We start from the raw sequence: 24,735 nt of genomic DNA, 5'->3' as shown, positions 1-24,735 counted from the left end.
TGGTGGCTGCATCGTGTTATGGGTATGAGGTTTTTAGGATAAAAATAAACAGAATGGAGCTAAGCACAGGAAAAATCATAGAGGAAAACCTGGTTCAGTCTGCTTTCCAACCGACACTGGAAGACAGTGTACCCTCTAAGTTGCGCGCATGCGCAGCACTCAGCAGCCCGGAGACTGCCTTGCAGAGGAAATATCAGCCCACTGGAGAGGAACACAAGATTGAACTTCGCATCGGAGTAGGATTCTATTGCGCACAACTCAGCCCGTACTCAACACAGACCAGTGCGGCTTAGCCAATCAGAGCTGCAGTAGGCCTATCTGCAAATAGACCATTGCCATATATGGATATGTGCCATTTACTTTGAACTGGACTGTGTTTACAGCTGTGGTTGTGAGTAGATGCGCTTGTTTTGAGATCAAAGCAAAAGCTGCATGTAGCCACGTGTGCACATTGTGATCATATCCTTTGCTAGTTAGTGAGTTATTAACTAGTTAGTGAGTTGTTAACCCAGTTATAGATCATTTGTAGTCAGCAACAGGGGAGTGGTTACTTCCTACAAGAACACCAAACGTGTACATTTCTAGACATCTTTGAAAAGCAAGTCAGGTAATGAGCATTTTTGTCTTAAAGGGACAGTGTTTTATTTTGAGACAGGCTTGAATAAGCTAAGTATCCAATAAGCAGAGGGTATTGTAATTTGTCTGATTCTCTGTACTAATGGTATGGGAATAATAATGCATTTTATTTTGTAAAGTGGTTTATTGCATCAAACAAAGCAACAACATTTTCGGTCACCTCTGTCTGAAGGACAAGTGGATAATGTAACTCTCTCGTCAGAATGAGGATCGGACCAAAGCGCAGCGTGGTAAGTGTTCATGATAATTTATTACTCAAAACACTCTAACAAAATAACAAAGTGAAAAACGAACAGTTCTGTAAGGCAAATCACCTATACAGAAAACAACTACCCACAAAACACAGGTGGGGAAAAAGGAAAAAGGCTGCCTAAGTATGATTCCCAATCAGAGACAACGATAGACAGCTGTCTCTGATTGGGAACCACACTCGGCCAAAAACAACGAAATAGAAAACATAGAAATAAAGAAACTAGAATGCCCACCCTAGTCACACCCTGGCCTAACCAAAATAGAGAATAAAAGCCTCTCTATGGCCAGGGCATGACAGATAAACAGGTTCATGTCAAGCCCTGCATAGTTTTTTCCCCAAAAGTTTCATGGAATTTAGGCCAACATTGAATACCACACACTGGCTGCTACTGTAGGTTGAATGACAGGACAGCTATTTCCATGTTAAAATGTTATGGGATGCATTTTTATATTGTTTGTGATGGTAGGCCACCCTGGTAGTCCTACATTATGATCAAATAGCCACAGTAGCCACTGTTGTAACTTTAACTTAAAGCCGGTACATTCTCAGTGTTCACAGTAAAGAATTTTCACAACTTTCAAGTTTGCTCTCAGCAGACCTGAAATTTGCTCAGCGCCGCAAAAAGATTGAGGGAACATTGCTAGGAGATAAATGCACTTTAGAGCACGACAATAACCTAACACTCAAGGCTAAATATACACTGGAGTTGCTTACCAAGAAGACATTAAATGTTCCTGAGTGGCCTAGTTACAGTTTTGAATGAAATCTGCTTGGAAATCTATGGTAGGACTTGAAAATGGCTGTCTAGCATGATCAACCACCATGTGCAAATATTGTACAATCCAGGTGTGCATAGCTCTTAGAGACTTACCCAGAAAGACTCACAGCTGTAATCGATGCCAGAGGTTATTCTAACATACATTGACTCAGGGATGTTTAATATTCAATTAAAAAAATATATGTTTCTAAAAACATAAAACATATTGAATCTGTTATGAATTCAGACTGTGACACAGCAAAATGTGGAAAAAGTCAAGGGGTATGAATACTCTGTGAAGGCACTGTACATTCATCTGCCTGGAGAGTGTAGGACTGTCATTCAACCAAGATAAGTAGGTTCCCAACATTAGGAAAATGCCCAGTCAGACAGTGCTAAGAGTGCAGGTGTGTGAGCCCACCCAGGGGACCACCCATCAGAGACCACTCCATCTCTCACTGACAGGAGAGGGGCGTTGGTGGGAGGTCATCGGGCGTCATGTCTGACCTGAATGATCTGACTACATTTCACCATACTGTAACTGCTCTCCAGTTCCTGACTTGACATATTCGTTTGAGTTTGTTGTGGTGCAAAGGGCCTCAACAGAGCATCTCCAGGGAACCTTGTTCTGGGTAGTATTCTTGGCTTCATCCCAGGAAGTTCCTGCCTTCTTCACCTCTTCATTTGTCCTTTATTTTTCCCTTTGGGCTCCACTTCCTGAAGTCGACAGCTTTCCGGTCATACCTGTGGGCCCGATTCACTGTGTTAATGAGGTCTGGATATTGATGTTGTCTAAGATGATGTCTTTAGTCTGAATGTATTTACCAAGAGCCGGAGAGTCACAGTGTGTGGTACAATTACGAGACAAACAGAGAGAGCGAGAGAGAGTCTCTGTCTTGTCACTGGGCCAGAGGCAGAGCAGAGCACCATAGGAGCTGAGAGTTGGCACTGGACTGGGGATGGAGAGGGGATCATAGCTTATTGTTGTCACACATTGATGACCTCATACACCAGCAGGTCATAAATGAGCCACAGCAGCCTTACCACAGCTTTCAATTGGACACTAATACACCAATTCACTTCATAAGGCAGGATTTACTGTATCCCCAGCCATCCTCATTGTCCTTAAGAGAAGTGATTATGATGTATGCATTTGTAAATAATAATGTGTTCTCTGCTAAGGGGGAGCTCCATCTGATAGGTCTGGTAATAGCATTGCTCCTACCACGGCTGTCCACACATGGGGTTACGAGTCGCCATTAATCAATCTAATGTTCTGACCCTTATGTTCAGGCCCCCATACAGCGGTCTCTTTGTCATTTACATTCATTATGCATGGGATTAACATAAAAAAGGCTTTGTACTGGTATTACTTATAAGGATCTATTGTACGCCAGGTATTTCTGCCGAAGTGTTATTGCGGTGGTATTCATTTGTGTGTTACTACGGAGGGGGATTCGGTATGCCATCCAAACTCTGTCTCTCAGTTATGCGTGCCTGTTTGTGAGTGTGTGTGTCCGACTGCATGTGCTATAATGTCAAATCAAATTGTGTTGGTCACATGCGTGGAATACAACAGGTGGAGACTTTACAGTGAAATGCTTACTTACGAGCCCATTCACAATAGTGCAAAGTTAAAAAGGAAGACATGTATTTGCAAAAAAAAAGGAAATAGTAACACAATAAAAACAATATCGAAACTATATACAAGGAGTACCAGTACTGAATCAATGTGCAGGGGTACGAGGTAGTCGAGGTAATTGAGGCAATACAGTATGCACGAAGGGGTCAAATTGTCTAGGCAATCAGGATATATAATAAACAGAGTAGCAGCAGCATATATAAAGTGTGTGTGTGTGTGTGTGTGTGTGTGTGTGTGTGTGTGTGTGTGTGTGTTGGGTTAATAATCGTGTATGTTTTGGAGTGTCAGTGTAGTGTGTGGTTAGTCTAGTTAGTTTGCATAGAGCCAGTGTAAGGGAGTCCAGGCAAAAGAATGAAGATAAATAAATAATATAGGGGGCAATGTAAATTGTCCGGGTAGCCATATGATTAACAGTTCTGCAGTCTTATGGCTTGCGGGTAGAAGCTGTTCAGGTGCCTTTTGGTCAAAGACTTGGCGCTCCAGTACTGCTTGCTGTGCGATCGCAGGGAGAAATGTCTATGACTTGGGTGGCTGGTGTCTTTGACAATTTTTAGGGCCTTCGTCTGACACCGCCTAGTATACAGTGTCTTCGGAAAGTATTCAGAACCCTTGACTTTTTCCACATTTTGTTACGTTACAGCCTTATTCTAAAATTGATTACATCATTTTTTTCTCTCTTCAATCTACACACAATACCCCATAATGACAAAGCAAAAACAGTTTATTTTATTTTTTTGCAGATTTTTTGAAAATAAAAAACAGAAATACTTTATTTACATAAGTATTCAGACCCTTTGCTATGAGACTCGAAATTGAGCTCAGGTGCATCCTGTTGTAACGTTATTCTTCCTCCTCTGACGAGGAGTAGTAGGAAGGATCGAAGGACCAATGCGCAGCGTGGTATGTGTCCATATTTCTAATAAAGAAATTGAACACTGAACAAAAAACAGAAAGTGAACGAACGAAACCGAAACAGTTCTGTCTGGTGCAGAATACAAACACTCAACAGAAAATAATCACCCACCACTCAAGGGTGAAAACAGGCTACCTAAGTATGGTTCTCAATCAGGGACAACGATTGACAGCTGCCTCTGATTGAGAACCATACCAGGCCAAACACAGAAATCCCAAATCATAGAAAAAAGAACATAGACTGCCCACCCCAACTCACGCCCTGACCATACTAAAACAAAGACAAAACAAAGGAACTAAGGTCAGAATGTGACACCTGTTTCCATTGATCATCCTGGATATGTTTCTACAACTTGATTGGAGTCGACCTGTGGTAAATTCACTTGATTGGACATGATTTGGAAAGGCACACACCTGTCTATATAAGGTCCCACAGTTGTCAGTGCATGTCAGAGCAAAAACCAAGCCATGAGGTCAAATTAATTGTCCATAGAGCTCCGAGACAGGATTGTTTCGAGGCACAGAACTGGGGAAGGGTACCAAATATGTCTGCAACGTTGAAGGTCCCCAAGAACACAGTGGCCTCCATCATTCTTAAATGGAACAAGTTTGGAACCACCAAGACTCTTCCTCTTCTGTGGAGATGGGAGAACCTTCCAGAAGGACAACCATCTCTGCAGCACTCTACCAATCAGGCCTTTATGATAGAGTGGCCAGACAAAAGCCACTCCTCAGTAAAAGGCACATGACAGCCCGCTTGGAGTTTGCCAAAAGGCACCCAAAGACTCTCAGACCATGAGAAACAAGATTCTCTGGTCTGATGAAACCAAAATTGAATTCTTTGGCTTGAATTCCAAGCATCACGTCTGGAGGAAAAGCTGGCACCATCCCTACGGTGAAGCATGGTGGTGGCAGCATCATGCTGTGGGGATATTTTTAGGAGGCAGGGACTGGGAGACTCTGGAGAGACCTGAAAATAGCTGTGCTGCAACGCTCCCCATCTAACCAGACAGAGCTTGACAGGGTCTGTAGAGAAGAATGGGAAAAACTCCCCAAATATAGGTATGCCAAGCTTGTAGTGTCATACCCAAGAAGACTCGAGGCTGTAATCACTGCCAAAGGTACTTCAGTACAAAATACTGAATACTTATGTAAATGTGATGTTTCAGTTTTCTATTTTTAATAAATTAGCAAAAATGATTTTTTTTAAACGAACAATAAAAACTATTTTTGCATTGTCATTATGGGGTATTGTGTGCAGATTGATGAGGGGAAAAATATTTAATACATTTTTTAATAAAGCTGTAATCTAATAAAATGTGGAAAAAATCAAGGGGTCTGAATACTTTCCGAAAGCACTGTAGAGGTCCTTGATGGCAGGGAGTTCAGCCCCAGTGATGTACTGTGCCATACACACTACCCTCTGTAGCGCCTTGCGGTCGGATGCCGAGCAGTTGCTATACCAAGCAGTGATGCAGCCAGTCACGATGCTCTCCATGGTGCAGCTGTAGATTTTTTTCAGGATCTGAAAGCCCATGTCAAATCTTTTCAACCGCCTTTGGGGGAAGTGGTGTTGTCGTGCCCTCTTCGTGACTGTGTCGGTGTGTTTGGACCACGATAGGTCCTTAGTGATGTGGACACAGATGAAGTTGAATATCTAGACCAGCTCTACTACACCTCCTTTGTCTTGCTGACGTTGAGAGAGAGGTTGTTGTCCTGGCACCACACTGCTAGGTCTCTGACCTCCTCCCTATAGGTTGTCTCGTCGTCATCAGTGATCAGGCTTACCACTGTCGTGTCATCGGAAAACTAAATGATGGTGTTGAAGTCGTGCACGGCCATGCAGTCGTGGGTGAACAGGCTGTACAGGAGGGGACTGAACATGCACCCCCGGGGGGGAGGTTAGGGTCAACGTTGCGGCTGTGTTGCCTACCCTCATCACCTGGCGGGCCAGGATCCAATTGCATAGGGAGGTGTTCAGTCCCAGGGTTCTCAGTGATGAGCTTGGAAGGCACTATGGTGTTGAACTCTGAACTGTAGTGAATGAACAGCATTCCTTTTGTCCAGGTGGGAAAGGGCAGTGTGGAGTACAATAGAGTTTGTGTCCTCTGTGGATCTGTTGGGGCGGTATGCGAATTGGAGTGGGTCAAGAGTTTCTGGGATGATGGTGTTGATGTGAGCCATGACCAGCCTTTCATAGCATTTCATGGCTACAGATGTGAGTGCTATGGGGCGGTAGTCATTTACACAGGTTACCTTGGCGTTCTTAGGCACAGGGAGTATGGTGGTTTGCTTGAAACAGGTATTACAGACTGGGTCAGAGATAGTTTAAAAATGTCAGATGAAGACACTTGTCAGCGTCCCGGTAATCCGTTGGGCCTTGCGGCCTTGTGAATGTTAACCTGTTTAAAGGTATACGGAGAGCCTGATCATACAGTCGTTCAGAACAGCTGATGCTTGCCTCGAATTGAGTGTAGAAGGCATTTAGCTCTTCTGGTAGGCTTGTGTTACTGTGCAGCTCTCGGCTGGGATTCCCTTTGTAATCAGTGATAGTTTGCAAGCCCTGCTGCATCCGACGAGCGTCAGAGCCGGTGTAGTAAGATTCAATCTTAGTCCTGTATTGAAGCTTTGCCTGTTTGATGGTTTGTCGGAGGGCGTAGCAGGATGTCTTATAAGCATCCGGATTTGTGTCCTGCTCCTTGAAAGTGGCAGCTCTAGCCTTTAGCTCAGTGCAGATGTTGCCTGTAATCCATGGTTTCTGGTTGGGGTACGTACGGTCACTGTGGGGACAACGTCATCGATGCACTTATTAATGAAGCCGGTGAAGATGTGGTAGACTCCTCAATGCCATAGGATGAATTCCAGTCTATGCTCGCGAAACAGTCCTGTAGCTTAGCATCTGCTTCACTTCCGTATTGAGCATGTCACTGGTACTTCCTGTTTGAGGTTTGCTTGTAAGCAGGATTCAGGAGGATAGAGGGCGGGGGAGAGCTTTGTATGCATCTCTGTGTGTGGAGTAAAGGTGATCTAGAGATTTTAGCTCTCTAGTTCCCTCAAACTCATCTGGATCTTGAATCTAGTTCCACACAATGTGTTTCCCTCTAATCAGGGACTGATTTAGACCTGGTACACCAGTGTGTAGAATTAATTATGAGGTTGTACAGAAAACCAGCAGGCTCTGGAACTCATAGGGTGAGAGTTGAATACCCCTGCTCTAGTTGCACAGGTGACATGCTGGTAGAAATTAGGTAAAACGGATTTCAGTTTTCCTGCATTAAAATCACTGGCCACTAGGAGCGCTGCCTCTGGATGAGCATTTTCTTGATCCATTCCGCTCGTTGAGTGCAGTCTTAGTGCCAGCATCGGTTTGTGGTGGTAAATAGACAGCTATGAAAAATACAGATGAAAATTCTCTTGGTAAATAATATGGTCTACAACTTATCATGAGGTATTCTATCTCAGGCGAGCAGAACCTCGAGACTTCCTTAATATTGTTTATAAAGAGACGCACACCGTCACCACTGATCTTACCAGACTCTGCCGTTCTGTCCTGCCGATGCATAGAAAAAACAGCTAGATTTACATTATCCATGTCCTTGTTCAGCCACGAATCCGAGAAGCATAGTATATTACAGTTCTTAATGTCCCGTTGATAGGATAGTCTCGAACGGAGCTTGTCCAGTTGATTTTCCAGCGATTGCACTTTCGCCAATAGAACAGAGGGTAGAGATGATTCATTCATCTCACCATGGTGCCTGCACGCCGGCCACTGTGGCATTGTCTACAAGTGTCGGCGATTAGGGCCCTGTATTTTGCATCCGACACATTGAAGTAGAAGTCCTCGTCCAAATCGAGGTTAGTGGTTGTTGTTCTGATGTCCGGAATCTCTTTTCGGTCACAGGAAACGATGGTGGAAACATTATGTACAAAAAAACTTTAAGATCAATGCAAAAAAAGACAGAAAATAGCATTATTGGTCAGGAGCCTGTAAAACGGCCGCCATTCCCACCATTCTAATTACAATGTGCATCCTAGTGTGTTTGAGTGTGATGTTTATTCACATTTGTCTGTTACAATATGTGATAGGCCTGCATGTAGATGTATGCATATATTCCTTCTGTTCATAAGTAGCTTAAGTGTTTAATTACTCTGTCTGTCTGTCTGTCTGTCTGTCTGTCTGTCTGTCTGTCTGTCTGTCTGTCTGTCTGTCTGTCTGTCTGTCTGTCTGTCTGTCTGTCTGTCTGTCTGTCTGTCTGTCTGTCTGTCTGTCTATCTGTCTGTCTGTCTGTCTGTCTGTCTGTGTTACAGATGTGCCTACGTGCATCCGTATCTGAGGCCGCAGTGGAGCTTATCCTCTCTCCCTCTCCAAGACGCCCTCCTTGCAGTGAGGAGAGGAGCTACAGCCAGTGGCCCCTCCTTCTCCGGTTCTCATTGGCCGAGAGGAGCCACCTCCCTCCTCTACCTCATTGGCATGCAGGCAGTGCAGTGTGAGTGAGTGAAGAGAGAGAAAAGAGAGAGCGAGAGGGAGCAGTCAGTGCTGTAGGGAGGAGGAGAGTGAGTGAATGAGAGCTGCTGGATCTGCTGTTTGATTGTTATGCTGGGCTGCCTCCTTCCACACTGCACTGGCACAACAGAGTACCCTGCCACCACTACAGACGCTGCTGATTACTCCGCTAGTTAGCCACACTGCTAGCAGGAGAGCCAGGGGCCACCAGGAATCAGGCTAGCTGGGCTTCTCCATCCTTTGAGCAGGGGACGTAGCCACGTCGTGGAGTGGAGGGGGCTAACACTACTGTTTAGGTACCCGCTTCTACTTCATCCAAACATCCCTCTCCCCACCACCACCACCAGCAGCCCGCTCGCTCCTCTCTATGCCCTTGTCCTCGGTGGCTCCTCTCAACTCCCTGGCCAGTATATGGATAGAAGCTCTCTGTTTCAGCTCATACAAGAGCAGGTAAGCAAGCAAAGCAGCGATTGGGGGTTTCTATGGTTACCGTCTCCTGCCAGCAGCCAGCCGCTGTCTGTCTATCTAAAGATGTAAGGCAAGAGGCATCAGTGAGAACTGCTGCTAGGGGAGAGGGGAGTGGGAAAAGGGGCATGTCGGCACACTGGGGTGGAAAGTGTAGTAGACTGATGCTACTGAGGAATACTCAGGCAATATAGGGTCATAGAAGAGTATACCTTTGAAGGTGAGGTCAGATCATGGATCACAGTTTGCTGAGGTGGCAGTGGCATATTTTCCTGGTTTACCTGTGCAGCAGTGTTATGAATTAATTGATTGTAGGTAGCGGTGGTAATGATGGATGGTTGGTCCTGACCTGATGATTTTACTGTGATCAGTGGGCCACTCATCTGGGCACTAGTTTTGGTTGTACCTGTGTTATTGTTTGCCATAGGTCTGTCTAGACGTCTAGTCTTTTTCCTAGTCCTTGAGTATCTCAAAGACACTCAGAGATGTTACTCTTGGCCAAAAAATAACCCAGAGGCGATGCTGTGCTCTGCAGTATCAAGGTCCAGCACAAAGACAGCCACAGACAGCCACAGCCTCAAGCACCCTTTCAGCTCTCTAAGGAGGCATTTATTCATCTTTGAACGTTCTTCACATTTTTCAGTTCTAGTATTTAAAGTGTTTTGTTAGTTAAATCAAAGCCTACTTTATTGCTTTGTTTTATCAACTTTGTGTGTGTGTGTGCATGCTAGTGTTCATCTTATCAGTCTGCCCCCCTAACCCTAACCCCCCCATCCCTCATTCATGTCATTAGCTGACTGGACCATCCCACTGTTCTGAGGCACCAGTGGGGATTTGCCTGATTGATAGATAGAATGGGCAATCATTCTGCTGAGAGAGGGAGGCATTGATTATCTGCTGCAGGGTCTAAGGGTCACGAGGGGCCTATCTGTAACACATTGATCAACAGACTTAGAGGTGTGTGTGTGTGTGTGTGTGTGTGTGTGTGTGTGTGTGTGTGTGTGTGTGTGTGTGTGTGTGTGTGTGTGTGTGTGTGTGTGTGTGTGTGTGTGTGTACGTGTGTGTACGTGCGTGTGCGTGTGTGGATGCCCGCGTGTTTTACCTGACCTTTTTTCAATATGTGTGTGTGTTTATGTATGACAAGGAGAAAGCCACCAAGGAATATTGAGTGAATGTGAATGTGGTTAAAGGATGTGCTGTGGTCACGGTGGTTTTCAAGTTCGCAAGTAGCAGCAGGCATATAGTGAATCGTTTATGAGCAAATCCTCGAAGATACAAAGGGGATAGCGTGATCATTTACTTGTAGCTTTAATGTGTGAGGTTTCAGTGGAGAAACACTCTTTATGTTAGAGGGCTAGTTGCAGGCACCTCTTTCATATTGGGCTGCTACATCAGACTCTGCAGAGAGAGAGAGAGAGCGAGCGAGAGAACGCTACATGAGTGACTTTATTAGTCTTTGTCTGCAGGAGGTAGCTGTGCTGAGCTCAGGCTGTTTCTCCCCCCACACACATATATATTTATTTAAATAGCAATGACACTTAATAAGGAAACTGGGAGCTAGAGCTCCACCATCACTGAGCCATGCGATCATTAGTTGATAAATATCTCCTCTGCGATTCCCCTCCTTACAGAGTTATTTTCACCTGCTACATAAAGGACAGGGTTATACCGTTTTGACGTATATATGCCAACCACAGCGTGGATGAGGTTCCTATGTTCCCTTTCCTTTTCCTAGAGGTCTGATACCGTCAGTGTGGTGCTTTTCATGCGCGGCATTTGAGGAATGTCTCTTGACGTTTTTTTGTGTGACAGTGCTGGATGTGTAAATGGAAGAAAATGTAGTAATCGGTTCGAGGGAGAGCTGTTGTGGTGGCCTGGCTGCCACCATCTTGCAGTCAGTCAGTGCCACAGTAGCCTAGAATGCTGCAGCCGTATGATAATTACAGAGTGGCCCAGTCAGAGAACAGCTGTGGATACCCGGTTAGCTCAGACACTAGCGCTATGGTTATACACCTGCCACGCAAGTACTACTGCAACACTTATACTACTCTCAAAATACTGCAATACTCAGATGCTTCATGTGTACTACTACACTACTACACCACTCTAATACTACTACAGTACTATACTGAGTGTACAAAACATGAAGGACATCTGCTCTTTTCATGACATAGACTGACCAGGTGAATCCAGGTGAAAGCTATGATCCCTTATTGGTGTCACCTATTAAATCCACTTCAATCAGTGTAGATGAAGGGGAGGTGACAGGTTAAGAGCCATGACCCTTGAGACAATAGAGACATGGATTGTGTATGTGTGTCATTCAGAGGGTGAATGGGCAAGGTAAAATATGTAAGTGCCTTAGAACGGGGTATAATAGTAGGTGCCAGGCGCACCAATTTAAGTCTGTCAAGAACTGCAACTCTACTGGGTTTTCACACTCAACAGTTTCCCGTGTGTATCAAGAATGGTTCACCAACCAAAGGACATCCAGCCAACTTGACACAACTGCGGGAAGCATTGTAGAATCCACTCCCCTACGAATTAAGGCTGTTCTGAGGGCAATATTAGGAAGGTGTTCTTAATGCTTTGTACACTCAGTGTATATTGCTGCACTCCTACTACTACAATGCTAAATTAGCACACTCATGTTACTACAGTACTACACTCCTACTACTTCATAGATAGGCACTGCACAAATAATTACTGAAAGTACCTAGAACTTCCTTATTTTTATTTATGGCTGCGGTCTGTTCCCAGGTCAGGGTCTTCTCCCCTTCCCCACTGTAGTGTTGGTTGCTCAGTTAAGTGAGGTCTGCACTGAGGTCAGCCTCAGTGGCTGGTTGCTCTGCTGACGGTAATAGAGGTCCTGGGGGTTAACAGAGAGATCATTCCCCTGCAGCCTCCTTCTCATCCGCACTATTTCATCCCCCTATCTTCATCCATCCTCTTCTATATTTTTCTTCACCCTATCTCATCCTCTTTCTTTTCGTTAACCCTTTCACCCTCTCCATTCCTAGGTACTGGTGTCGCCCTCCCCTCTTTCATCCTCCCTTTTCCTCAGCCCATCCTTTTATCCATTCCCCTCGTTATCTCTCCAACCATCTATATCCATCTTTTCCTACTCCAGTGCTCCACCTCCCCCTCTAACCTTTCTTCATCCTCTCTCTTCCCTCTTTATCTCCTTCCGTCTCTTCTTCATACACACATATATTTATATAGCCATGACACTTAATAAGGAAACTGGGAGCTAGAGCTCCACCATCACTGAGCCATGCGATCATTAGTTGATAAATATCTCCTCTGCGATTCCCCTCCTTACAGAGTTATTTTCACCTGCTACATAAAGGACAGGGTTATACCGTTTTGACGTACAGTGGGGCAAAAAAGTATTTAGTCAGCCACCAATTGTGCAAGTTCTCCCACTTAAAAAGATGAGAGAGGCCTGTAATTTTCATCATAGGTACACTTCAACCATGACAGACAAAATGAGGGAGAAAAATCCAGAAACTCACATTGTAGGATTTTTATTAATTTATTTGCAAATTATGGTGGAAAATAAGTATTTGGTCACCTACAAACAAGCAAGATTTCTGGCTCTCTGTAACTTCTTCTTTAAGAGGCTCCTCTGTCCTTCACTCGTTACCTGTATTAATGGCACCTGTTTGAACTTGTTATCAGTATAAAAGACACCTGTCCACAACCTCCAACAGTCACACTCCAAACTCCACTATGGCCAAGACCAAAGAGCTGTCAAAGGACACCAGAAACAAAATTGTAGACGTGCACCAGGCTGGGAAGACTGAATCTGCAATAGATAAGCAGCTTGGTTTGAAGATACCAACTGTGGGAGCAATTATTAGGAAATGGAAGACATACAAGACCACTGATAATCTCCCTCGATCTGGAGCTCCACGCAAGATCTCACCCTGTGGGGTCAAAATGATCACAAGAACAGTGAGCAAAAATCCCAGAACCACATGGGGGGACCTAGTGAATGACCTGCAGAGAGCTGGGACCAAAGTAACAAAGCCTACCATCAGTAACACACTACGCCGCCAGGGACTCAAATCCTGCAGTGCCAGACGTGTCCCCCTGCTTAAGCCAGTACATGTCCAGGCCCATCTGAAGTTTACTAGAGAGCATTTGGATGATCCAGAAGAAGATTGGGAGAATGTCATATGGTCAGATGAAACCAAAATATAACTTTTTGGTAAAAACTCAACTCGTCGTGTTTGGAGGACAAAGAATGCTGAGTTGCATCCAAACCTACTGTGAAGCATGGGGGTGGAAACATCATGCTTTGGGGCTGTTTTTCTGCAAAGGGACCAGGACGACTGATCCGTGTAAAGGAAAGAATGAATGGGGCCATGTATCGTGAGATTTTGAGTGAAAATCTCCTTCCATCAGCAAGGGCATTGAAGATGAAACGTGGCTGGGTATTTCTGCATGACAATGATCCCAAACACACCGCCCGGGCAACGAAGGAGTGGCTTCGTAAGAAGCATTTCAAGGTCCTGGAGTGGCCTAGCCAGTCTCCAGATCTCAAACCCATAGAAAATCTTTGGAGGGAGTTGAAAGTCTGTGTTGCCCAGCAATAGCCCCAAAACATCACTGCTCTAGAGGAGATCTGCATGGAGGAATGGGCCAAAATACCAGCAACAGTGTGTGAAAACCTTGTGAAGACTTACAGAAAACATTTGACCTCTGTCATTGCCAACAAAGGGTATATAACAAAGTATTGAGATAAACTTTTGTTATTAACCAAATACTTATTTTCCACCATAATTTGCAAATAAATTCATTAACAATCCTACAATGTGATTTTCTGGATTTTTTTTCTCATTTTGTCTGTCATAGTTGAAGTGTACCTATGATGAAAATTACAGGCCTCTCTCATCTTTTAAAGTGGGAGAACTTGCACAATTGGTGGCTGACTAAATTATTTTTTGCCCCACTGTATATATGCCAACCACAGCGTGGATGAGGTTCCTATGTCCCCTTTCCTTTTCCTAGAGGTCTGATACCGTCAGTGTGGTGCTTTTCATGCGCGGCATTTGAGGAATGTCTCTTGACGTTTTTTTGTGTGACAGTGCTGGATGTGTAAATGGAAGAAAATGTAGTAATCGGTTCGAGGAAGAGCTGTTGTGGTGGCCTGGCTGCCACCATCTTGCAGTCAGTCAGTGCCACAGTAGCCTAGAATGCTGCAGCCGTATGATAATTACAGAGTGGCCCAGTCAGAGAACAGCTGTGGATACCCGGTTAGCTCAGACACTAGCGCTATGGTAATACACTGCCACGCAAGTACTACTGCAACACTTATACTACTCTCAAAATACTGCAATACTCAGATGCTTCATGTGTACTACTACACTACTACACCACTCTAATACTACTACAGTACTATCCTGAGTGTACAAAACATGAAGGACATCTGCTCTTTTCATGACAAGGTGAATCTAGGTGAAGCTATGATCCCTTATTTGTGTCACCTGTTAAATCCATTTCAATCAGTGTAGATGAAGGGGAGGTGACAGGTTAAGAGTCTTGAGACAATAGAGACATGGATTGTGTATGTGTGTCATTCAGAGGGTGAATGGGCAAGGTAAAATATGTAAGTGCCTTAGAACGGGGTATAATAGTAGGTGCCAGGCGCACCAATTTAAGTGTGTCAAGAACTGCCGCTCTACTGGGTTTTTCATACTCAACAGTTTCCCGTGTGTATCAAGAATGGTCCACCAACCAAAGGACATCCAGCCAACTTGACACAACTGCGGGAAGCATTGTAGAGTCCACACCTCTACGAATTAAGGCTGTTCTGAGGGCAATATTAGGAAGATGTTCTTAATGTTTACTACTCCAATGCTAAATTAGCACACTCATGTTACTACAGTACTACACTCCTAAGGGTCTTCTCCCCTTCTCCACTGTAGTGCTGGTTCTGAGGGCAATATTAGGAAGGTGTTCTTAATGCTTTGTACACTCAGTGTATATTGCTGCACTCCTACTACTACAATGCTAAATTAGCACACTCATGTTACTACAGTACTACACTCCTACTACTTCATAGATAGGCACTGCACAAATAATTACTGAAAGTACCTAGAACTTCCTTATTTTTATTTATGGCTGCGGTCTGTTCCCAGGTCAGGGTCTTCTCCCCTTCCCCACTGTAGTGTTGGTTGCTCAGTTAAGTGAGGTCTGCACTGAGGTCAGCCTCAGTGGCTGGTTGCTCTGCTGACGGTAATAGAGGTCCTGGGGGTTAACAGAGAGATCATTCCCATGCAGCCTCCTTCTCATCCGCACTATTTCATCCCCCTATCTTCATCCATCCTCTTCTACTTGCTCCCACCATATTTTTCTTCACCCTATCTCGTCCTCTTTCCTTTCGTTAACCCTTTCACCCTCTCCATTCCTAGGTACTGGTGTCACCCCCCCCCCCCTTGGGCCCTTAGCCCTCCCCTCTTTCATCCTTCCTTTTTCCTCAGCCCATCCTTTTATCCATTCCCCTCATTATCTCTCCAACCATCTATATCCATCTTTTCCTACTCCAGTGCTCCACCTCCCCCTCTAACCTTTCTTCATCCCCTCTCTTCCCTCTTTATCCGTCTCTTCCTCATGCCCCAGCACTCCTAAAGGGGAAAGGCAAAAGCATGTAACCATGGCAATGATGTGGCTTGTCAACTCGTCATCCTCCCGCTGTTGGATCGCTTCAATAACAGCTGCCTTTCTGCACCATCCCTTCCCTCTTCTCCTCTCTCACCCCTCCTCCTTCTCTCTGTTTTTCCCTATCTCTTTTCCTTTCTTCCTCTGTCAGACAGTCAGGAACCCCACTACCCTGACTAAGCAAAAAGGCTCCGCTTACAAGCATCATTCACGCGACTCCGTTTTCCTAATTAAATGTATTGATTGTTAATAGTTCTAATTACCAACAAAGACCAATCCTTCACCGCCTCTTCACCTTCTCAGAAGATGGTTGCTCCTGGTACTTGTTAAACCAGGCTGGCCTCACAGACTAGACGTAACATAGTAAACAAAAATGCGGGATATTCAAATCAGTGCGATATGTTACGTTTGGTAGGCTTATATAAGACATACGTTTACTTAAGGGAATAATGAAAAGAGAGTTGCGTGTTTGAATTTCATCACGGACAACTTTAGCATTTGAGCTAATTAGCAACTTTTCAACTACTTACTACTTTGCAACTACTTAGCTTGTTTGGTAACCCTAACCTTAGAACTTTAACGTAACTCCTAACCTTAACCTTAACCCTAAACCCTAGCGTAGCTTACATTAACCACCTAGCTAACGTTAGCATTAGCCACCTAGCCACCTAGCTAATGTTAACTCCCAGTAAATGATAGCAAAAATCTTTGGTTAAATCACATTATCTGGTGGAACAATCTGTAGCTAAGAGAATTGGTCATCAGCAAAGGATGGGAGAGTTGTTCATGATGAAATTGCCATTCGAAAGAAACATACAGTAAGTTCAGGGAACCCTGTGGGAGAAGTGTTGTCAGATCAAACTGCCATTCAGCTCATCTTGAGTCATCTTGAAATTCTTTTTTTTACCTTTATTTTACTAGGCAAGTCAGTTAAGAACAAATTCTTATTTTCAATGACGGCCTAGGAACAGTGGGTTAACTGCCTGTTCAGGGGCAGAACGACAGATTTGTACCTTGTCAGCTCGGGGATTCGAACTTGCAACCTTTCGGTTACTAGTCCAACGCTCTAACCACTAGGCTACCCTGCTTGAAATACCGCATATGTCCAATCCATCGAGAGGGAAACAGTTCTGCTACAATGACACACGCAGGCAGAGGAATTATGTTTCTCTACATGTATCCACACCAGGAAAAAGCCAAGGCACCACACAGTATTGTCTTCTAAAACAAAGAATATAATAAATGATACTCCTTTGCAGAGTTTGAACGACAGAGGAACTGTGCCAGCATGACAACATTAGGGTAGACTAGTTGAACATGCATACATGTGTACAGGCTCATAGATTACATTTAGATATCTAGCCTAATAGACCCCTGTCTGTGTTTGTAAACATTGCTGCAGGAGGGCGATGTGCGTAACTTGGTGGCAGAACAAATGGGAGTTCTTATAGAACGGCAGCAAAAAAAGCCTCTATTTACATGTTGCTTATAAGTGCATTTCACACTACTTTTGGATTTCAAGGCTCGTGTGAATGTCCTACTTAATATCATGTTTTTGTCATCATCGCAAATCAACTGCATTATACTTTAAAAAACGATCAAAACATAATTGTAAGCGTATGAGAACCCCAAAAAAGCTATTTTGTCTAGATGTAATTTAAACATAAATCTAGGCTATGTTGAATGGGCTCGGATGGCGATGGCTTTCTCACTGCAGTCAAGAGTTGCACGCATCTGTGTGTGATGTCAGTGTGGTGGGTACTAGAAAAGGGTCTATAGAAACATGGCATAACTCTCAACCTTTTGCACAGTGACCAGACTGTACAAATGTACCTAGGTAGTTAGGCAGACAGTATCTAGCTACAACCGTGTCTATCAGACATGCTTAGGCAAATATATTTTTATATAGTAAAACCAATTTATCAGTTTTAGAGATTTACAACAGTTAAATTGTTGCATTGTTGTTTCTACTCACTGTTAGTAAACTTAATCATTGTTATTTACATCTGTGATTTTGAAGTCATAACCAATGTCAACCCTCGTCAATTATGTTACATGTTACACAGCTGGCTAATACAACTATTTACAGTTAATGTTACACGTTTGCTAAAAAGTTACAAATGCAAGGCCTGGCGCATAGTAACAAGTTGGCAGGTGCCAGGCTAACTAGCTAGCCATCTCCAGTCGTGCTAACGTTTGTTGGTCAACCTAGCTTTAGGTGGCTGGTTGTAACGTTGTAGCTTGCTGTTTAGCAGCTAGCCATATCTACAACTAAAAAGAGAAGAGGTTTTACAATCGAGATACAATAGATCTCCGAATGTACAACTAATCTACTTTTAGTCATAGATATGACTACCTGTAGTTGTTTAGCTAACTTTGCAAACATACAAATTATGTGTAACACGTGTTAAGTTAGCAAACAGAAAAATTAACTGTAACACATGTTAGCCAGCAATACACAATATGAGTTTCAGTAGATAAACTAAAGTTAGCTAGCTAGGGGGCTTGCAGGAAAAAATAACTTACTTAGCAAGCCACAATATTTGTGATCTTCCCTCTTGGTGCTGCCATTGGCTGTAGCTGAGCTTTTAGCTAAATTCAACTCTTTGTTTCAAATCCTCTTCGCTATATTCCGGTTGAAACATGTATGGTTGAATGTGACCATGTAGCAACGAAAAAAAGGCTCCATTGTTGAATTCGTGTTGGTGAGAGGAATCACTTGAAGCCATTGCGGTCTGGACAGTTTTTTCAATGTTGACCAAAGGATTGTGTTATTGGTGTACGTCTCCCTTTGAAAAAAGCCTGCATTAGTGGAGGGACAGGGCAAGAGCACGAAGCACCACCCCACACCACACGGGTTGTAGTCTTTCAGAGACTGGAGAAAAGCTGTCAGCTTGTATATCTAGCAATGAATCCGTTGATAGGAACATCATTGAAAGACTTCTAATGGCTCTATCAAACAAGGACAACCATATCAAGGACAAGGACAACCATATCAAGGACACCAGAAGCAGTCATAGGGTGTATCAGTCAGCGTGCAAAGCCCAGACCTTCCTCCTGGGCAGTTATGTGTGAAACACATTTCACTGACCTAGAAATGCCTCGGACATGATGAAAACAAGCCCAGATTCTCCCAGGGTGAAATTCCCCTTTAATGTTTCACAACTTTTATTTTTATGAAATTCCCTGAGTAGGATGGTGATCCCCATCTTCTTTTGAGGAGCCTCCTGGTTGAAGGGCTCTGGCTAGTATTACGTAGCTAGATAGAAGGATGAATCAAGAAGCTAACGTTAAACGGAGCCTACCTTAGCAGGCTACTAAGTTCTCATAATAACTTTGCTTTACAGAGAATAGACTACTGAGATGGAAAGTGATGTGGCGCTCAGTGGTGAAGCTGAGGTAGGCTGCAATGCATGCAGAAGGAAGCAGAGGAGACAGAGAGAGAGAGAGGAATCAAGCAGAGAGAGAGCTTAGTATAGTGGTTCCCATACTTGGGGTCGGGGCCCCATGTGGTGACACCTGAGAAAATCTGTACTAATCTTATCAAACAAGTTAGGGAAAAGATACAGTATGTTTCAATATGAACATCTCCACATAGCCTATCTTCCCTACATTAAGATGCAAACAAAGTTATAAAAATGTTTTTGTTTATGTCAGTGGTTGTTTGTCTTATCTCCATTGCCCACTGGAGTTTAGTTTACCCATTGCCACTTTATTTTTTTTTACCTCTATATCACTGATATTAATACAATAAGTAATATCCTGTATGTGATAATACGATCATCTCTGTGCTCCATTGATGTGTTTGTGCAGAGCTTGATTAGTAATGCCTCGGAATACAAACGTGAAGGCTATGTAGTTTGAGAAAAGAGATATCTATGTAAAGAGTTGAGGATTTTAATGCAATTCATCATTACAACTGACTGAACAGTCGCTGATGCTATACGTGTCAGTGTGAATCACATCTCATATTTCCCTCCTTTCAGGGAGAAACATTACATCTGTATGGCTAATAGGCTACGTGTTTGTAGATTGATTGAAGTGAATGAAGCTACAGCAGCCAAGGTAATAATGGCTGGGGTAATTTTTGCAAACTTTTGCTGTTTTTTGTTGTCCCCCCCCCCTTCCGAACCTCACTAAAACTCAAACCATGATTATGGTCATGCCCTCCCTTTCTCCCCCTCCTATCATCCTAGTGTCCTACACTCAGCCTGTGTAAAACGTTGGTTGTATCTGCACCCCTTCGCTCTCTCTCCTCGGCACCGGGGGCAGAATCGACTGTGATTCAACAAACCTCCATGAAACACACAGTAAGGGGATTAAGTAAAAATAGATCTGAGCCTTCTTTCTTTCTTGGTTCATTTTCATACATGCTTTCGCTTTAGCTGCATTTCAGGAAGCCTCATACAAGCTCCAGGTGGTCAGGTCCAGCCAGTAAGGGGCCCCGGCGTTCAGCAGAGATTACCCAGTGTGTGTTATGTCACGAGTTGACTGATTACCAGTTTGTGTGTGTGTGTCCGTATCCGCGTGTTTCAAATCCAATGTTATTCGTCACATGCGACAAATACAACAGGTGTAGACCTTACAGTGAAATGCTTGTGTCCGTGTCCACGTGTGCGTACATTTGCACGTGTGCCTGCCTGTTGAGATTAAAAATAGCTTTTACAACAAAGTGTGATAAGGAAAACACAGGCATTTACAGTCGTTGCTGCTATTAGCATTCAGAAAGGGTAGGCCGCTAACATTTGATTGCCAGTATCAACAGAGCTAACATGCTACCATCTGACTTGAACCATCATCAAGCTTACACACTAGTACATGACTGCTAGTACCCTGCCCCTGGGTTAATAAATAAATAACAAGAGACCTGGGGAGGGTGAACAGTCGATTCATTTGAATGAAAGAGTTGGTTTTGTTCAATTAAACAGCTGTAGATGCTGCTGAAATCAGTACAGTGGACGAGGAAAATAACTCCACAAAGAGAGAGTGATAGGCCTTCAGAAAGTATTCATACCCCTTGACTTATTCCACATTTTGCTGTGTTTACAGCCTGTATGCCAACCTTTTTTCTCACCCATGTACACACAATAGCAATAATGACAAAGTAAAAATGTTTTTGTTTTTTTAAATGTTAGCAAATTTATTGAAAATTAAATCTCATTTACATAAGTATTCACACCTCTGAGTCAATATTGTGTATGCACATTTGGCAGCAATTACAGCTGTGAGTCTCTAAGAGCTTTCCACATCTGGATTATGCAACTTTTGCCCATTATTCATTTTCAAATTCTTCAAGCTCTGTCAAATTGGTTGTTGATCATTGCTAGACAACCATTTTCAGGTATTGCCATAGATTTTCAAGTAGATTTAAGTAAAAACTATAACTTGGTAAGCAACTCCAGTGTAGATTTGGTCTTGTGTTTTAGCTTGTTGTCCTGCTGAAAATTGACTGAACCAGATTTTCCTCTAGGATTTTGCCTGTGCTTACTTCCATTTCTTTTTTATCCTGAAAAACTTCCCAGTCCTTAACGTTTACAAGCATACCATAACATGATGCAGCCACCACTATGCTTGAAAATATGGAGAGTGGTACTTGCTAATGTATTGGATTTGCCCCAAACATAACACGTTGTATTCAGAACAAAATGAATTGCTTTGCCCACATTTTTTGCAGTTTTACTTTAGTGCTTTGTTGCAAACAGGATGCAGGTTTTAGAATATTTGTATTCTGTACAGGCTTCCTTCTTTTCACTCTATCAATAAGGTTAGTATTGTGGAGTAACTACAATGTTGTTGTTCTCCTATCACAGAAATTATACTCTTCAACTGTTTTAAAGTCACCATTGGCCTCATGGTTAAATCCCTGAGTAGTTTCCTTCCTCACCGGCAACTGAGTTAGGAAGGAGTGAGTGACTGGGTGTATTGATACACCATCCAAAGTGTAATTAACTTAACAATGCTCAAAGAGATATTCATTGTCTGCTTTAGATGCAATAGGTTCCCTTTGTAAGACAATGGAAAAACTTTCCTGGTCTTTGTGGTTGCATCTGTGTTTGAAATTCACAGCTCGACTGAGGAACCTGTGTAGGGTGGGGTACAGAGATGGGGTAGTCATTCAAAAATCATGTTAAACACTATTATTGCACACAAAGTGAGTCCATGCAAGTCATGTGGATTGTTAAGCACATTTTTACCCCTGAACAAAGAGGTTAAATACTTATTGACTCAAGACCTTTCAGCTTTTCATTTTTTATTCATTTGTAAACATTTCGAAAAACATAATTCCATTTAGACATCATGGGGTATTGTGTGTAGGCCAGTGACCAACATAAATCTTTATTTAAGCCATTTTATTTTCAGGCTGTAACACAACAAAACACACACACACACACACACACACACACACACACACACACACACACACACACACACACTATGTATAAGGCATTCCCAATGATTTTCTGATTGATCTTCCTTGCTAAATTGAGCTGTAAAGCTGTTGACCTTGTGGCAGCTGCAGTATAGACTGGTACTGCCAGGCTCAGTGTTTATACAACCACTCTCCACTCCTGATCCTGAGGCAGTCAGGGAAATTACCTCTGCCCACTGAGTCACAGGGCCATCTATATTCAGAACGAAAGGGCCCAAACCACAATGGGGAACATTGAGAGTCCCTCCTATCTTTACACAGACCAACATGATACACACTGTGGGTGACTCCAGAGTGATGCAACAGCTGAAAGACCACTGTTCCGCCCTGGAGCGACAAGGAGCTGTTGGTTTACTCTCAGATGACTAATGAGTCTACGTTAGCATTACAGGAAACATAGTAAAGGGCTAGGCACTGAGCGGTCGTCCCATTATGGTCTGTTTGTGCTGGATGGGTTTGGCCTTAGGTAAACTCATACACAGGACTAGACAACTCAAACTAGACACCCTAATGAAAAACTAGCACGGGATATTAATGAGCAGTTGAATCAAATTAAATTGAATATTTAAAAAGGGAAGGAAAATAGGCAGTTGATGACGGATAGATACAGTACAAACATAAAAACACAGTCGGAAGAGGGCTCATACACACTGTACACCACACGCACATACACACCCTAAACTTTATGGGCCATTTTTAACCGGCACTATTTCGGACGGTTAAACTCTGGCGATTTTTATGACACTCCCCCGCTTAAATTAATCACGGGTAGACCGAGGCGTGCGAGCTTCAGCGGTAGTAACCCACAGGGGCCGGTCGCCTCACAGTGAGAGTGGTGATTAATGAAAACCACACTGTCCTGATTGGTCCACAAATTCAGCTAGAACGCGACTCACTAAACTCATTAGAAGGAAAAACTGTGACTTCGACTCCAAAATGAAAGGAAAGACTCCAGAGAATCTAATGCTCTCTACTGATTTCATTCTGTACAACGACATATGGTGACAGCGGTGGGATTTCAGTCGTACAGTGGGTTCAGGTCACGGTGTACCATTTTGACATGTTGGCCCATTTTGGTTATCAGTCCTGCCAAATGACTGATGTTATCAGCCTGCTCTTTTCTTCTCGCCTGCCCATTTAATTTGAATAAATACAGCTAGCTAGTGTTCTGTTTTTAAGGCTGGTCTAATTCTTCCATTGACGTTCCCACTGAAAGTATGGCTTAATTAATGCTGCTCTCATTGACAGACTCTTCTCTCTTGGCTCCGTTACTCTCCATTGTCCTGGTCTGTCTGTTCTATTGTCTGTCTGCTGTCGACTGTTGTCTATGGACTAGTTGATAAACATAGTACCCCTCTACATAACTGTTGTCTATTGAGCGCAATGTGCTTTTAAAAAGCACTGCAGATGAGATGTGTTTTGTATATCAAGAACGGGAGGTAGAGAAAGATAATTATTGGAAATGAACAGGATTAATTCCCTTTCAATTTACTCAACGTAGGAAAGGAATGTCACTTTTCCAATCTTGAGTTCCCTGAATTGAAATGGAATTGAGCCGATCCTTGCTAATAAGCCCTACTACTAGAATCGTCAACAGCAGCATTCTGATCAGCCTGCACTGATATTCATGTGTTGTTGTGTTTTGCCAGCTGGACCCAGACAACACCGGTTTCATTGCAGTGGAGAACTTCACCAGTCTGGTGGAGCACCATGAGCTGCAGCTGGACCCCTCCAAACTGGACATGCTGTTTGCACTGGTGCAGAGCAACGAGGATGGACAGGTGTGCTACCAGGAGCTCATCGAGCTGGTGAGTGACAGGGAATGGACACACACACACACACACACACACACACACACAGAGAAGCACGTATAGTATGTGCACACACTTGCTACAGAATGATTCGAGGTTCATGATGTCAAAGTGTACCTGCCCATTGCAGTCTTTTGTTCTTCAGAAAGAGGTTTGATCTTTCTAATTAAATGTAATTATAAATACACACAAACAAAATGTAATGATAAATAAATACACACAAACAAAATGTAATGATAAATAAATACACACACAAGTGCCACACACACACACACACACACACACACACACACACACACGGTTATACATTATACTGTATTAGCTGTTGGTAGAGCAAAGGGGAAAATCCTGCCTCAATGTCTTCTACTGAGCAGTGTTCTGAGTTCTGATGCTGCTAGGAGGTCAGAGATATTATTATTCATTCCTCTCCACTTAACCTGTCTGTGTTTAGACCTTTGTTCCGATATATCGAATTAATGCAAAGCCTTTTAAAGGGGCTGAGGTGATTCTTAGTCTTGAGTGTAGCCGTAGACCAGAGCATGTTTCTTCTCCTCGCAGCATATGGGTTTAAGCAGCGTGATTCATTCAACACGATGCAATTCCTGACATGTTTTCACTTCCCTAAGCTGGTTCCTTCCTTCGCTCTGTTCTGCTCGTGG

At 43.4% G+C, this 24,735-nt stretch overlaps 1 protein-coding gene and 1 long non-coding RNA gene across 2 annotated transcripts in view; one reads left to right on the top strand and one right to left on the bottom strand.

Annotated features, from left to right (window-relative positions):
- Positions 1-867: 867 nt before the first annotated feature.
- On the bottom strand, positions 868-18,690 carry LOC115106568 (uncharacterized). Its single transcript, XR_003860056.2, has 2 exons — positions 18,362-18,690; positions 868-2,390 (listed from the first exon to the last, which is right to left on the bottom strand). It is a non-coding gene; the product is annotated as an uncharacterized LOC115106568 (long non-coding RNA).
- Positions 8,703-24,735, top strand: part of rhbdl1 (rhomboid, veinlet-like 1 (Drosophila)) — a 51,237-nt gene continuing 35,204 nt past the window's right edge. The window contains exons 1-2 of the mRNA XM_029629429.2: positions 8,703-9,154; positions 23,915-24,073. Coding sequence (XP_029485289.1) covers positions 9,116-9,154; positions 23,915-24,073 — 198 coding nt within the window. The 5' untranslated portion in view covers positions 8,703-9,115. The remainder of the gene's footprint in view (positions 9,155-23,914; positions 24,074-24,735) is intronic.

Source organism: Oncorhynchus nerka, linkage group LG23 (genome assembly GCF_034236695.1).
Source record: "Oncorhynchus nerka isolate Pitt River linkage group LG23, Oner_Uvic_2.0, whole genome shotgun sequence".
NCBI lineage: Eukaryota > Metazoa > Chordata > Actinopteri > Salmoniformes > Salmonidae > Oncorhynchus > Oncorhynchus nerka.
This window is presented reverse-complemented; position numbering and strand designations above follow the sequence as displayed.